Genomic DNA, 16,603 nt, shown 5'->3' with positions numbered 1-16,603 from the left:
GAGAATCTTCTCAATGTAATCTTCTTGAGATACCCATAGCATTCTTCTAGAACGATCTCTGGAGATTTTTATTCCAAGTATCTTCTTTACTGCACCCAGGTCTTTCATGGCAAAAGACTTGCTCAATGCCTTCTTGAGAGCAGCTATTTTAATTTTGTCCTTTCCTACAATCAACATATCATCAACATACAAGAGAAGTATGATGGACTCACCATTTTCATAATTCTTCACAAACACGCAATGGTGTGCGGAGGTCTTCTTGAAATTATGTTGGATCATGAAGGAATCAAATTTCTTGTACCATTGTCTTGGAGCTTGCTTCAGACCATAGAGGCTTTTCTTCAGACGACACACCAAGTGTTCTTTGCCCGGTTCTTCAAAACCCTCTGGTTGCTTCATGTAAATTTCTTCCTCTAAGTCTCCATCTAAGAATGTTGTTTTGACGTCCAGTTGTTCAATCTCCAGGTCTAGTGTTGCTGCCAGACCGAGAATTGCTCTAATGGATGTCATCTTCACCACTGGTGAAAATATTTTGTCGAAGTCTATTCCTTTCTTCTGGTTGCACCCCTTCACGACAATTCGTGCTTTGTACCTTGGGCTTGGGTTGTTCTCTTCATTCTTGAGCTTGAACACCCATTTGTTCTGCAATGCTCTCCTTTCTTTTGGTAATTCTACCAAATCATAAGTCTGATTTTCCTTTAAGGATTACATCTCCTCTTCCATGGCTTGCAACCATTTGCCTTTGTTTTCCGTCTCCATTGCTTCTACAAAGCTTTGAGGTTCACCTTCATCAGTAAAATTAACATATTCATCTGAAAAATACCTTCTTGACGGTTGCTTCTGTCTTGTTGATCGTCTCAATTGGGGTTCTTGCGGAGCATCCTCAATTGGTTGATCTTCTTCCGTCAGATTAGGTTGATCTGCTTCTTCAGCCATTTCATCAAGTTGTAACTCCTGATTTGGCTCAGCTTGATGAGTCTCTCCCCCTAAGTTGTTCATCACAATAGGGCTTTGATCACTTATCAGCTTAAGTGTTGGTTTCTCCACTTTCTTGATGTCTAGGATTGTCTGATCTTCAAAGAACACCACATCTCTGCTTGAACAATCTTTCTGTTTGCAGGATCCCATAATCTGAAACCAAATTCATCTCTTGGAGAACCGAGGTATATGCAATCTTTCGCTTTAGCATCGAGCTTTGCTCTTTCATCTTTCGGAATGTGAATTGATAAGCTTTTATTCCGGAAATGCCACCTTGCAATGCCCATGTTTACAAAATGTGATGGTTACTGAATGTCCCAATATGATAACTTTCTCTGAAGGAGTCATAAAACTAGCAATGTTTTCGGGAATTCAAACATCCAAAGATTCTGATTTCATTTTCGACGTCGATCTCAACACAACTGTCGAAAGCTTATTTCATGGGGTAAGAATTACTTATTCTACTTAATTTGGTTACAAACAAAGTTCTACATCAGAAAAAATAAGAGATGGAAATGAATTTATATACACATAAGATACATTTATTATAATAAGAAGTTTTTTGAAGTGGTACCGAAACAGAATTGGCCCAAAATGGACCATATCTTATCAGTGTGGAGATTTATGTGTACGTGTGTGTTGACCTTGGTCCAAAGTGATGATTTTAATCAACCTTTTAACCATGATTGTTCATAGAACTAAAGTAGAAAGTTTATTTTCCAACGGTTATGAAAGAATTGAGCCCATATGTCCTCTTTAGGAAAAAAAAGTTGTATTTTAAAAAAAAAATTTGGTGTACTTTTTGGCCTCCAAAAGGTAAATCTGAGTGATCTTATTAACTAAATACGAAGCGTATGAAACTTGTTAATTATAACCTGATATTGAATTTCTTGCTTTTTTAGGAGTTTTTCAACCATTCAAAGCACATGATTCTTGATGAATATCTTGAGATGACGAGAGTTCAGCACATAAAACCTGCTATTTCAGACAATTTCTTTGGTAGTTTCAAGGAATTAGAATTTGATGCAGCATGCAAAAGAGCTATCGTAATTCCATTTCATGTACTCCCTTACATGAAGAACTTAGAAAAGTTGAATGTGCATAGTTCTGATGCAGTCCAGGTAATATTTGACATTGATGAGAGTGAGGACAAGACAAAGGGAATAGTCTCTAGTTTGAAAAAACTTACTTTAAACAACTTGTCAAATTTGAAACATGTATGGAAGGAAAATTCCACAGGAATTATCAGCTTTCATAATTTGCAAGAAGTGGTTGTTAATGGTTGTGGAAGTTTGATAGCATTGTTCTCTTCATCCCTAGCAAGAAATCTCGGGAAACTTAAGAAGCTTGAAATAACCGAGTGTGGAAAACTGTTAGAAATAGCTGAAAAGGAAGATGGAATGGAACATGGAACCAAAATAATGTTTGAACTCCCTTGTTTGTCGTGGCTATTTCTTGTAGACATGCCACTCTTGAGTTGCTTTTATCCTGGAAAGCATGATCTGGATTGTCCGGTATTAGAAACCTTACATGTGAGCTATTGTCCTAAATTGAAGCTATTCACATCAGACTTTGATGAAAATCAGAAAGGAGCTATAGGGGCTCAAATTAGCCCACTGCAACAACCTATGTTTTCAGTTGAAAAGGTAGCGAAGCATCAACATTTACACTTTTTTGAGTTTCCTTTTCTTTCCATTTTCCTTTTAATGCTTTTAACTTACAACACATGCACGTTTTCTTTTGAATTTGTTTGTCCTTAATTGTTAGGTTTCTCCCAACATAAAGCATTTGGCACTCAATGAAGAAAACATTATGTTATTTAGAGAAGTACAGTTGCTACAACACATTCTTTGCAATATAGTTGCTCTTGGGTTGTGCTTTGAGGATGATAACAATGAGAAAGATAGTTTGCCTTTTGACTTCTTCCACAAGCTACCCAATTTATCCAGTCTTGTAATAGATAAATGCTTTGGTTTGAAGGAGATATTTCCCTCTCAAAAGCTTCAAGTTCACGACAAAGTACTTGCTGGATTGAAACGTTTATTTCTGTTCGAATTAAGTGAGTTAGAGTTGGTGGGCTTAGAACACCCTTGGGTACAACCGTACTCTGAAAAGCTTGAACTGTTAAAGCTTGAGAAGTGCCCTCAGTTACAAAAATTAGTTCATTGTGCAGTGTCTTTCATCAATCTTAAAGAACTGCGAGTGGAACTCTGTGAAAGGATGGAGTATTTATTCACATTTGCAACAGTTCAAAGTTTGGTGAAACTTGAGACCCTAATCATAAATAGTTGTGAGTCAATCAAAGAAATTATTAAAGATGAAAATGAAGATGGTTGTGCTGAGATGGTATTTGGACGACTCAAATCAATCGAGCTGGAATCATTGCCAAGACTTGTAAGGTTTTATTCAGGGAAGGCCACTCTGCAATGCTCGTATTTAAAAATCGTCATGGTAGTTAAATGTCCCAGTATGATAACTTTTTCTGAAGGAGTCATCAAAGTGCCAATGCTTTCAGGAATTCAAACATCTAAGGATTCTGATTTAACCTTTCATGACGATCTCAATACAACTATCGAGAAATTGTTTCACCAAGAGGTAAGAATTCATTCTCTCAATTCAATTATTACCGCCAGCTGAAAAATTATGCTATGCATTCATTTTATCATTAATAAATAAGTGAAAATTTTCTTTTAATAAGAAAATTGCAGGCGGCCTCCTAATGCATTTATATGTTAAGGTCTTCAAATAACACTACATATCGATTCTAAAATTGTAAATGTTAATAACTTTATATTAACATAAAGAAGTTGTTACATAACATTCAATTATAAACTGTCAGGAGACTTAATAATCACTCAGATAAATTAAAAAGTTAATTAGCTTCGAAATGACCCACTCTTAATATAAAATATAACTAATTTATGAATTAGTTTTGACTAAGATGCCTTTGACAGTAAAATATTAAAAGTTAATTAGTTTTACTGTTATAGTAAATTTTAAAAGATTAAGTTGTTACATTAGTCACCCTATTGATTTTATAAGTATCCCATGTTTACTTTGCTTCATCTTCTTCAGCTTCCTTTTCTCCCCATTTACATTTACTGTCGAAATTCAACAAATATTTTGTTTTCTTGTACTTGGTTTATATATTGTATTTTTTTTCTCTTTTTTTTTCATATATATTTGCTCATTCTTTTACTGATCCTTTTGTACTTTTCCTTTATTATTTTCCTACCTTCATTCTAATTGGATCTCTTGGCCTATATTTCTTTCGTTTTAATTACAACTAAATAAATCCCCATGCAGTTTTTTTTCATAGGATCTTCCGCTTTATTTATGAGCCCAAAACATTCTATCGTTATTACTCTCTCACTACTTTTTAGATCTATTAGTTAATTCATCTTTATTAAAAAATAGATAATTCAGTTATATGATTAAATTTGTTTTAAACTTACTTATTTTTCTCTAAACACTATCCTAAATATTAATGTCAGATAGTGTTGTTCTTTTTTAATATTTTTATTCTTTGAATCTCTCTCAATAAAAGAAGGTCGGATTGTGCTTTATCAATAGAAATTTAAGATAAATGTAGCTTTGGACTCTTAAATTTACAAAAGAAATAATCTTTAATATTTGAAAATTATTGTTTTAATTTCCAAACACTAATATTAGTGGACTAAAATTATTCTAACCCTCAAAGTTATTGTTTAAGTACTAAAATCATACTTTTGATATTTGAAGAGTATTTTTGTGGAAAAGATGTGCCAAAGACATTTTAGGTGGCTTCTTACATAAACACGAAACCAAACTTCACACGTAGTAGTGAAAAAATATGAATTGAGAATTACCTTCAATTTTTTCTACATGTTGAGTTTGCATAAAAATTAAATATTTTCATAGTATTTAGGTTTAAGGTTCAACAGTACATAATAATATCATTTAAAAATAAATGGTTTCTAAAAAGAAATACAAAATATTTTAGGTTTTTTACTTTTAAGGAAATTTCAAAATAAAATTTACAAAACATTTTTAAAAAAATTCCAATTGATTCTTCAGGACAAAACTGTAATTTTTGAAGCTGATTTTGTTCGAGTTTTCCAGTTTTTGATTGGAGATCGGATTTGAAAGTGTAATGGACCAAATACTATAGAACAATTCAATTGGAGATTGAGTCTGTAATTCTAAAAGGCCAAACACTAAATGAGTTAACCGATGTTTCGATTCAACTGCTCGGTCTATTTCTCAGAACAAATCTACTTGTTATCACTGCATTGTCCTTTTATAACTTTTGTTCTTCTTTTTTTCATTTTGGTCAGAAAACCTTTAGCCATCGTTTATTCTCATTTTTCTCTTTTTATATCTTAGATAATTGGCACCTATTATAAAAATAAATAAATAAATAAGCTGCAGGCCTATTACCAAAATGTGACTTAAGTTTTCATTCAAATCCAAGTGACCTTAATCAAATATCAAGCATGTGAAACTTGTCCATTACTCTGACGTTGAGTTTCTTGACTTGGAAGGAATTTATGGAATATTCAAAGCGTATGATTCTTGAAGATTATCTTGGGATGTCGGAAGTTCACCACAGACAACCTATCGTTTCAGACAACTTTTTTGGTAGTTTCAAGAAATTGGAATTTGATGCAGCATGCAATAGAACTATTTTAATTCCATCTCATGTACTTCCTTACTTGAAGAACTTAGAAGAATTGAATGTGAAAGAATCCGATGCAATGCAAATAATATTCGACATTGACGAGAGTGAGGTCAAGATGAAGGGAGTAGTTTTTAGCTTGAAAAAAATTACTTTAAAGAACTTGTCAAATTTGAAACACGTATGGAAGGAAACTTCCTCAGGAATTGTCAGCTTTCATAATTTGCAAGAAGTGATTGTTACTAGTTGTGGAAGCCTAGTAACATTGTTCCCTTTATCACTTGCCAAAAATCTTGGGAAGTTGAAGAAACTTGAAATACAGGAGTGTGAGAAAATGGTAGAAATAGTTGGAAGGGAAGATGAAATTGAACATGGAACGCCAATAATGTTTGAATTCCCTTGTTTATCAAGGCTATGTCTTGAAAAGATGCCACTGTTGAGTTGCTTTTACCCTGGAAAGCATCATCTAGAATGTCCCTTGTTAGATTCGTTATATGTGGCATGTTGTCCTAAGCTGAAGATATTCCGATCAAGCTTTGATGATGATAATAAAAAAGAAGCTTTAGAGACTCCAACTAACTTACTACAACCTTTGTTCTCGATTGAAAAGGTAATGAAGCATTATAATTTAACCTTTTGTGTTTCCTTTCCTTTTCTCTTTATAGTATCGAACTAACATCAACACATCGTCTTTTGAATTGTTTTGACTTCAATTGTCAGGTTTCTCCCAAACCGGTGGGATTGACACTCAATGAGGAAAACATTAAGCTAATGAGTGATGCTCGTTTGCCAGAAGACCTTCTTTGTAAATTAAAATATCTTATACTATCCTTTGAGGATGATAACAATGGGAAAGATAGTTTGCCTTTTGATTTCTTTCGCAAGCTACCCAATTTAGAATCTCTTAGAGTACAAAAATTCTCTGGTCTGAAGGAGATATTTCCCTCTCAAAAGCTTCAAGTTCACGACAAAGTACTTGCTGGATTGAAACGTTTATATCTGTTCGAATTAAGTGAGTTAGAGTGTGTAGGTTTAGAGCACACGTGGGTACTACCATACTCCAAAAAGCTTGAATTGTTAAGCCTTCGCACTTGCCCTCGAGTAGAAAGCATGGTTTCTTGTGCAGTGTCATTCATCAATCTTAAATATTTATATGTGAAGCTCTGTGAAAAGATGGAATATTTATTCACATTTGCAACATTCAAAAGTTTGGTGAAACTTGAGACTCTAAGCATAAAGAAGTGTGAATCAATCAAAGAAATTGTGAAAAAGGAGGATAAAGATGGTTGTGATGAGATAGTATTTGTACGGCTCAGATCAATTAAGCTGAATTCCTTACCAAAGCTAGTAAGCTTTTATCCAGGGAATGCCACTTTGCAATGCTCATATTTGAAAAACGTGATGGTAGCTGAATGTCCCAATATGATAACTTTCTCTCAAGGAGTCATTAAAGTGCCAAACTTTTTGAAGATTCAAACATCAAAAGATTCTGATTCAACATTTCACGATGATCTTAACACAATGATCCAAAAGTTGTTTCACAATCAGGTAAGAACTCATTAATAATATTTTAGTAATAGAATGATGTTATATATCCTAAGTCATTTCTTCACTCACGATAATGAAACTCATTGGTGCATGTCCGTTATTTTGATGCAATCTGTTATTTTCCAATACTCAATGAATTTTAGATATAATAAAGTTTGTGTTGTTAATGTTCACAGGTTTCGTAATTGAGAAGATAGAACATGGAACATTCAGAAGATAGTGTCAAACAGTGTATTCCTAGCACTTTTCGTAATTGAAATTGAAAGTTTTTTTTTTCAATATAATATCAAAACTTTCATAGTAAATTGAGTAAGATCTCATTATAATCTTTGTCCTACGAACAATCCCAGGTTCTTTATAAAATCTTTTAGCTAAAAAAAAACCTGAATCTTTTATATAAAGTTTTTCCTATTAACTCACTATTTTTCATATATTCAGGTAATCCATCAGTCATGATGACAGTAATGAGCGTTTGGAGTTCTTCTTCCTCTACCATTTGGTAAGTATATATGTATTCCTGCATGTCAACCATACTGCAAATTCACTTCCCTTTTAAATCTTAATAATGTTTGATATTTTATTCACCGTAATTTCCCTTTCTTCATATTTATATACAACACTAGAAAATGAAATTAATGACTAAATAAAACAGAATAGAAAGATTAGTCGCATTCAACGATTCACAAAGTTCAAAATTCCCAATGTTATATTTTCAATAATATATTGCAAAGATACAATCGGATTTTATATGTCCAAGTTGGAGAGCACTTACCAATTATTGCCACACCCAAAATTATATATTTTCTTTCGTTGTATACATAAATTTGAAAAGAGTAGTTATATATTTTTAGGTATAACTATACTCTTAATTCTATTATTATGATTGTGTGAGATTTATTTATTTTGTTTCAAATTTAATTGCAGTTATACATTAAAAGTAATACAATAAAATTCGTTCATTATAAATTTTTGTATCTCTCCGAAACAATTAAATTCTCTCTTTCTTTTTATATCAACATTGTGAAAATGATTAATCTTTTAAAATTATTTTCTAGCGGAAATTCATTAATTTTGGGTAAAATGCATATTTTATCCAAAATTAGCAACTTATATATGTTTCTCATTGCTCTTTGAGATATTTACATTGTAAATATCTTCAAAAGTCATATTCATTATATTGTTAAATTACTTCTGTCTCATATATCATAAATATTCCATTGTTTAATGAGCTTAAGTAGAAATGCTTATTAAGGAGACAGAGAGAAAAGAGTGGAAAAGGAAGAAAAGGATTATTCTATTATATTGATTAAAAACAGAGAGCATAGAGTTATGTAAAGAAGAATATAACTCATAAAACACTTATCAGTTATACAAACAGATTACACTATGTAATACCTCCCCTCAAACTCATACAAACAGATTACACTTTGTAATACTCCTTAAAATTATTGTGAGATATGGATAATGAAAAATTAAGGATATGTCCGTTTTGATATTCAGTTTGAAGAAAGATATTGACCCTATACTAAAAAAATATGATAACGGAAATTATAAGTTAGGAGAATGGTCGTCATAACTTATATTCAATATCTACTAATGTTCCATTTAATTTTCGTTACGAATTATTATTTCCTAAAAGATAAAAATTATAATAAAACTCAAAGACCCTTGAAAATAATATCAATGAACAACCATAAGTTTATTTCTAATAGTGTAGCAAAGGAAGATCTTGAAACTGGTTTGGCAAAGATGTCGACAACTTCACACATAGCTGAAATGTGAATCAACTGAATGTGATGTTGCTGGATATGATCACAAACAAATTGAAGGTCGATTTCAAAATGCTTGAACTTGGAATACATCAATGGATTTGAAGTTATGAGAACAATAACTAAATTATCATAATAAACCTTTGGTATTCCTCCATTGATGTGAAGTTCAGCAAGAAGACTATATTCAGAGTATCTCAGTAAAAACAATTGTCGCACTCCAAGATAAATGCAGAAACATATTTTGGATTTTATATCTTCTATGTTAGTGGCCCAATATACTTCGCTGAAACCGATGATGGATCAGAGGATGGCTATTAGAGCAAACCATGTTTCATTGTGTCAAAGAGATATCTCATAATACGCTTGACAACAATCCAATGATGTTGCTGAGGAGAATGCGTGAAAACAGACAAAAACAACTATAAACAGCTAACTCATTAACTACCTAGACTCCAACGGCTAGTACATTAGGTACCCATAACCACTAATTACCCACAACGACTAATACATTAAAATTTATAGCAAACCAACAAAATTCTCCCATAAACTTAAATGTCTCTTTTGTTTTTCATCTCCGATCTTCTATTCTTTATTAAGGCTTCCCATGTGTAGTAACTCTTCTCACACCATGCTTGCAGTCGAGTTCTTCTCTTTCTTCATGATTGACTACACTCTTACTTTGTCTGTGGCTGACTTATATTTCGCTTTCACTATGGCCAACTTGTTCTTTGTTCTATCAGTAGCTGACTTGTTCTTTGCATTCTCGGTGGAAGACTTGTTCTTCTCTTTGGCTAACTTGTTACTCGCCGGGTTCTTGTCAACAGACAGAGTTCTTTTTGAGAGATTGAACCACTCCCATTTCTCTACTTCTTATCTTGCACCTCAAGTGCAACTCTCATATCCTTCTCAGCTTGCAATTGTTCTTACAATCTTAAAACTTCTTGTTCAAGTTCCAATTGTCTCTTATGCAAATCCTGCTTTCCTCTTTCTAAGCTTGCTTGTAACTCTACATTGCCTCTAACCTCATTTCCAATTCTCTATTGCAAATCAACTTTTGCAAGTTTTAACCTTCAAGCAACAAGCTCGTCTCCACACATGTCCAAGCTATCCAAGTTGTACAAATGCACCCATGAGGTTTCCAAACACCTCATTGAGATATACGAGCTCTCCACTTGATCATCGACTTATTCGAGCTATTTACATGCTCCATTGAGCTACCTAGGCTCCCCACCGAGCTTTCCAAGATGTTCACTTGTTCCATCGAGATATCTAGATTTCTTAGCGAGCTATCCAAATTTCCCATCGAGCTATTTGAGTTATTCACTTGCTCCACCATCTTGCTTGGGCTATTACATATCTTTCTGACCTCTCTATCTTACTCGGTTGCCTTGTCGAGTTCTCCACTCGCTCAGTTCCCAAGCTACGTCTCACCATCAACAATGACGTTTCTTCTTTAACCTTTTTTGTGAGGTTGATCGTGTCTTCTTTTCCATTAAATGGACAATTTTAAATTTTTAGCAAAATATTCGACCTTATCGTAATTGAAACACTTATATCAATAACGCTCCTTTGCATAATGATCATACATGTCATACTTTGAGTTTCTCAACCGACCTCCTCTCCATGGACCACCTCCTCTTTCGCACCAATTTTTTCCAGATTGTTCTTTCTCTTCTTCTTGTCCTCGACTTCTATTACTAGGACCACTTCCTCCACCTCTTCAATCTCGTCCTGTCCCATGAGTTTTATGAGTCTCTCCCTTCATTTGGAGTAGTTAATCAAGTGGCTTCGCCCTCTTCTTCTTCTTCCACATAAGTCTAAAGGGACCCAACAAGCTTTTCAATCGTGAACAATGATAAGTCTTTAGATTCCTCAATTGCACAAATCACATTTTCGAAATCGTTAGTTAACGACCTCAAAATCCTCTCCACAACTTAGCTAGTAGATACCGTCTCTCCGTTTCTGCCAAGTTGGTTCGCCACGGTTTCAACCTGAGTTATGTACTTGGCTTCTCCTTCGGCCTCCTTCATCCTCATAGTCTTCAATTCACCCTTGAGTTTTGTAAGTTAGACTTGCTTCACTCAGTCATTCCCTTTATACGCCTTCTTTAGTATATCTCACGCTTCTTTTGAAGATTTGGCACTTGCAATCTTCTCAAAGTTGGACTCGTCAACAACTCAGTACAATATGTACAAGGTTGCCTTGTCCTTCACACATACTACTTTCAATGCATTCAATTGGGCATTCAACCAATTTATGGTATTTGTTGGCTCTTTGTGATTATTTTCCACCACCTCCCAATTGTCTTGGGAACCAAGAAGGCCCTTCATTTGGAGACTCCAATTGTCATAATTGACCGTCTTTATCAACTTGGGTAGGGACTCACTTTTTCTAAGATTGACCATCTCACTTTCTATTTTTCAAACACGTAAACATTGAAGCACTCAAGCTCTTTACCTCTCCTTTTTCTTCCCACTAGCTAGTTGGCACATCATCCACTTTGTAGACAACAACTCTTTACTATGAAAAAAAACTTGATTCACTTATGTTGTTGTGTTATTCATACAATCATAATAAAATTTATAGACTTACAAATTTTTGATAGTTGTACTTTGAACAAACAAAAATGGCTATAAACAACTAACTCATTAACTACCCAGACTCCAACAACTATATGTTTCCACATCAATGTTTGGCCCACGAGCTAGCCTCAATAGAGTTTCAGAAATATTTGGAGTTGCATAAACATTTTTCTTAAACTATGCTAAGAAAGTTTTGTTATGTTTATTAAGTGACCATTTTTCACTCATTCGTGGGTGTGCTGACTTGATTTCATCAATGTGTTGCAAAATGTAAGGAATCACATCGATGATGTTGTTTAAGACGTACAAATGAGCTTGATCAACTTGTTTTCTACTAACACTTTCAATCTTCACTCCTCGAACACCCTTACCTTCACATTTAACTTCATGTCTACTCTCAAGAACTCCTATTGGTTCGCAACTTGGCATATAACTTTAGAAGAATTCAATGATTTCTTTTGTAATGTACCACTCTATAATTGAAGCTTTCGATCAATAGTAATTCTTGACATATCCCTTTAAAATCTTCATGTATCTCTCAACTAGGTACATCTACCTCAAGAATCTGGCCCACATAATTGAATTTCCCTCATTAGATAAACTATCAAATGAACCATGATATTGAAAAATAAGGGTGAAAAATACATTTTCAATTGATACAATAGTCTAATGGCCTCATTTTCCAAATCATTGCACCCTTGAGCGCTAATAACTTTCTTGCAAATTGCATTAAAAAACATGCTAAAATGTGTTAGAATACCTTTAATAGAAACAGGTAAGATGACACGAACAACTACTGGTAAAAGTTGTTGCATCAACACATGACAATCATGGGACTTGAAGCCAAGTAACTTTAAATCTTGTATAGAAGAAACAAGGCTATTAATATTTGAAGAGTAACCTTATGGAACCTTCACACTACTTAAATACTTATAAAAAAATTGTTTTTCTCTTTTAGAAAGAGTGTGACAGACTGGGGGCAAGTAAGTGCATCTTCCAATTAATTGTGGATGTAACTCAAATTAAAGGCTCATGTCAACCAAATCTTGCCGTGCTTTTACTCCATCTTTTGTCTTTCATTTTATGTGTAGTAAAGTCCCGATGACACTATCACATACATATTTTTCAACGTGCATCATGTCTATACAATGTCGTACATCAAGTTTACACCAATAGGAAAGATTAAAGAATATTGATCATTTCTTCCAAATATTTTTCTCAAGTGTCTTCTTTTTATGTTTTTCGAACACAATGTCAATGTTTATCACCTGCTTGTATACTTGCTCACAATCTTGGGGTCTCAAAACAACTTCATCCTTAGAACGTCCATTAAATGCTTTTTGCATTCTACAATAAGATTGATTTTGAGGAAGGAATTTTCAATGTTTTATATACACATTTTTCTGACCATGCTTCAATTGAATATAACTTAGGTTTTCTTCAAAAATGGGACATGCAAAATGACCTGTAGCCACTTAGGTTTTCATATCCTAGGAAATCATTTATGGTGCAAAATAACATTGCATGCAAACAAAATGTTTCTTGAGAATATGAATCAAAGACCTTGACGCCTTCTTCCTACAACATTTTCAAATCATCTATTCATATCTTTAGGTATACATCAATGTCATTTCCAGGTTGTCTAGGACCCGATATCATCACAGACAACATCATATATTTTCTCTTCATGCACAATAAAGGAGATAGATTGCAAATCATCAACAAAATTGGCCATGAACTATGGTTGCTACTTAAGTTCCCATAAAGATTCATACCATCTGTAGCAAGTCCAAGTATTAAGTTTCTTGGCTCTACACCAAATTTTGGAAATGTTTACCAATCTTCTTCCATTGTGGGGAATCAGCTGGGTGTCGAAGAAGATTATCACACTTTTTTCATCGATGTGTCATTTCAGGTTCTTTGCATCTTTTTAAATCGTTTCAACCTAGGTATTATAGGATGGTCTTCCAAAGACATGAAATGAAAGTGATCACTCATGGCCACAATCAAGTTTTCATTTGGAGAACAACACAAAATGATCTCAACCGAAAGTTTATCAAATTTATGCATAAACTTTAATGTACACATTATAGAAAATTATGAGAAATAACTTTTTCTAACTATTCGATCGGAAAATTCAAGATTTAATATAAGTGATTAAAAGTTAAATCATTTGTACTAAATCTCAAATGTGAACTAAAGTTCACTCAATGTTTAACTATCATTATAATAAATCTTAATACAATTAAAATTATTTAAACATACAAATCTAATAATAAATATAAATTTCATCCTACAAATATTTTAAAAATTTAATCAAAAATAAAATATCAAAACATACACTAAAAATTTGTCTAATATAAAAACAATAATGATAAAGACAAAATATAACCAATACCACATATAAGGAACAAGAAACAAAGTGCAATTAGAATTAAATACAATTTAATCAAATCAAATTCCTAAAAAAATTTGGCTAACTATATGCAAAATGTGGTATCCAAAAATTTGGAAAAGGAAAACACCAAAATCACATCAGTGCGATGTATATCGAAAACCAAAAACTAAAAATTGACAGAGAATATTTGAGGGTGGTGTCACAATCGAAGTGAAGGAGTCGACGCCAGTGAGAAAGAAAAGAGAACTTGTCAAGAGAACTCGTGACTTTTCAAAAATAATGTTCATGCACGAAAACAATCTATCAAAATGAAAGAAAATCATACCCAAATCATCCAAGCAACATTCATTTGCGTTAAATGAAGAAAAAATTACTTTTGGTGGTGGTCGCACTTGTCGCTAGAATAGTTTAAAGGGCTGAGAAGAGAGAGCGCTAAGAAAGAGTGGAAGGGAAATGTTCTCTTGTGCTGTTTTTTAATTTATAAAATATCGACGAATACTCTAGGGGACCGACGTCATATCACATTAGGCGTCGGACAAGTAAGGGGACCAACGTCTAAATATGAGGAAAAAAATTGGAAGAGGAAGGAAATGAATCAGAGTTGATAGTGGCGGAAGATGACGAACTCATGAAGAAAAAATTTCGCTCTAAATACCATATAATTAAGGAGAAAGAGGCAAAAGGGTGCAAAAGGAAGAAAATATTTATTTTATTGTTAGTGATTAAAAACAGAGAGAAGAAGAGTTATATAAAGAAGAATATAACTGATAAAACAATTATCAATTATACAGACAGGTTAACCTATGTAACAATGCTCATAAACCAACCGGGTTTTTATAATAACTAGTTTAAAATAAGTAAAAGATAAGTATGATGAATTTCGTTACATGAAAAGTAAAGTATGGAGACCGTGTTTATTCATTTCTCTTAATTGTCTCTCTTATTTAATAAGTGGAGACACATTAAAAGATAAGATCGGACATTAAATCTCAAAACAATTAAAAGAATTCTTTTTAAAATACTTAGGATTTCATTTGAATAAATTAGGTTGCCAACTACACATGGATCACTGTAAATATAAGAAATACAGTAAGAGTATGCTGTTTTACCAGATACCTTTTCATAACTATTTACAAGGGCAACTGTATGCCCCATCAGAATGGTTGAATATAATTCTCATTTATTGTCATTGCATGAATTTGATTACTTATTTGAAACAAATTAGTTAAGCTTCTGTACATATAATTGTACTTTTATTTATATTTTTTTGTTAGGTTAGCTGTGATTTCCGCATTGCATTCTCAGAGGCGGAGGGAACAATGATGATACAAGTATCATGAACAAAAGTTTATTCTAAGTCTCTTTTTTGTTGTTTGAAATGCTTGAAATACAAATATACATGGCCATCTATTGTATGGGATTAAGTTAGTTATATTCTGTATGCATGTTAGTCCTGAACTTAAAATACTTTGAAGATTGAACTTCGTAACAATGTCATGTCTGCAACACCTTAAAAATGTGTTTGAATTGAGACTTTAAATGTCATCCATTATTTACTGCTTTTAGGAATTTAGTCCTTTATTTTTAATTTGCTACCCCTGTTATTTTTAATTTGCTACCCCTGTTATTTTTAAGTTTTATATTCTTTGTATATTTTTGGGGCATGGCTTTGGAAGGGGTGGGCAGGGATATAATTGTATTTCATCACAGAGAGACATATCTCTATCAGGTTTCAAATAGACCTGCGTGAGGGTGACTGCGAGTAAAATGTTAGGAAAAGGCAATGTATATAGTTATATATGAAGTTGCAGAAAGGTCATGTTATTGAAGGTGGTGAGAACCACCAAAGGTTTGATAACTTGAGGCTGTGAATTGAATTAGGTGTTAATTATTGTAGTTATCTCATATCCTTGTGGAGACTAAGTAAGAATATAAAGGAAAGGAGAGAGGAAGAGTAAACGAGATAAGGGATAAGCTGTACATATTACTTATCCGCAAAAATGGATATTTGTAAAAACGATGTGGCTGTAAATATTCATATATATTATTATTTTAACCGTTGTTGATAAAGAAACATGAGCTCTCATGGGGTGTCTTCTAGGATTATAATGTCAAATGGATTCTGTGAGAGTGTATATGTTCTATGATATCTGTCATGTATTTTCGTAATGCCTTATGTTTAAGGGAGTAGAATGGACTACCGAAAATACGTTAGTTTTTGGATCTGTCTTACTCCTTGTTATCAACCATATCGGAATGCTAGGGGTGCACCAAATTGAAATTCATTCATGTTTTAAACTTTGATTTAATTTGATGTGAAAACTGACAGAGAAATGATAAAGTGAAATGAATAGAACTTTAATCCTCATTATTCCAACCTAACAAAAGAGTCATAGAATGCTCAATATATATTAGCATATCTTGAGCAAAACGAAAGAGAATAAAAAGGAAAAGAAATACAACCTGGTCACCACTCACTAACTGAAAATAAAATATCTTGCTAATTAATATAACAAACATAGCAAAAGCACAAAAACGATATTTCTCACACTCTCCCTCAAGATGGGTGGTGAATGTTCAGCGAGTCCATCTTGAACAAATTAATGTTGAAAGGTCTGGGATAGAGTGGTTAGTGAACATATCTGTCAGTTGATGCTTCGAAGGAACA

The 16,603-nt window shown here is 33.1% G+C and overlaps 1 protein-coding gene across 1 annotated transcript in view; it reads left to right on the top strand.

The window, feature by feature from the left end:
• The window catches only part of LOC148200729 (uncharacterized), a 57,445-nt gene extending 42,002 nt beyond the window's left edge, over positions 1-15,443 (top strand). Inside the window, 6 exon segments of the mRNA XM_088112416.1 lie at positions 1,881-2,624; positions 2,746-3,573; positions 5,502-6,245; positions 6,356-7,183; positions 7,622-7,682; positions 15,210-15,443. Coding sequence (XP_087968542.1) covers positions 1,881-2,624; positions 2,746-3,573; positions 5,502-6,245; positions 6,356-7,183; positions 7,622-7,639 — 3,162 coding nt within the window. The 3' untranslated portion in view covers positions 7,640-7,682; positions 15,210-15,443.
• Positions 15,444-16,603: the final 1,160 nt, after the last annotated feature.

The sequence above is a fragment of the Vigna umbellata genome, chromosome 4 (genome assembly GCF_029865625.1).
Source record: "Vigna umbellata cultivar VRB3 chromosome 4, Vumbellata_1.0, whole genome shotgun sequence".
Classification (NCBI taxonomy): domain Eukaryota; kingdom Viridiplantae; phylum Streptophyta; class Magnoliopsida; order Fabales; family Fabaceae; genus Vigna; species Vigna umbellata.
Note: the sequence above shows the minus strand (reverse complement) of the source record. Positions and strands in the feature narration are given on the sequence as shown.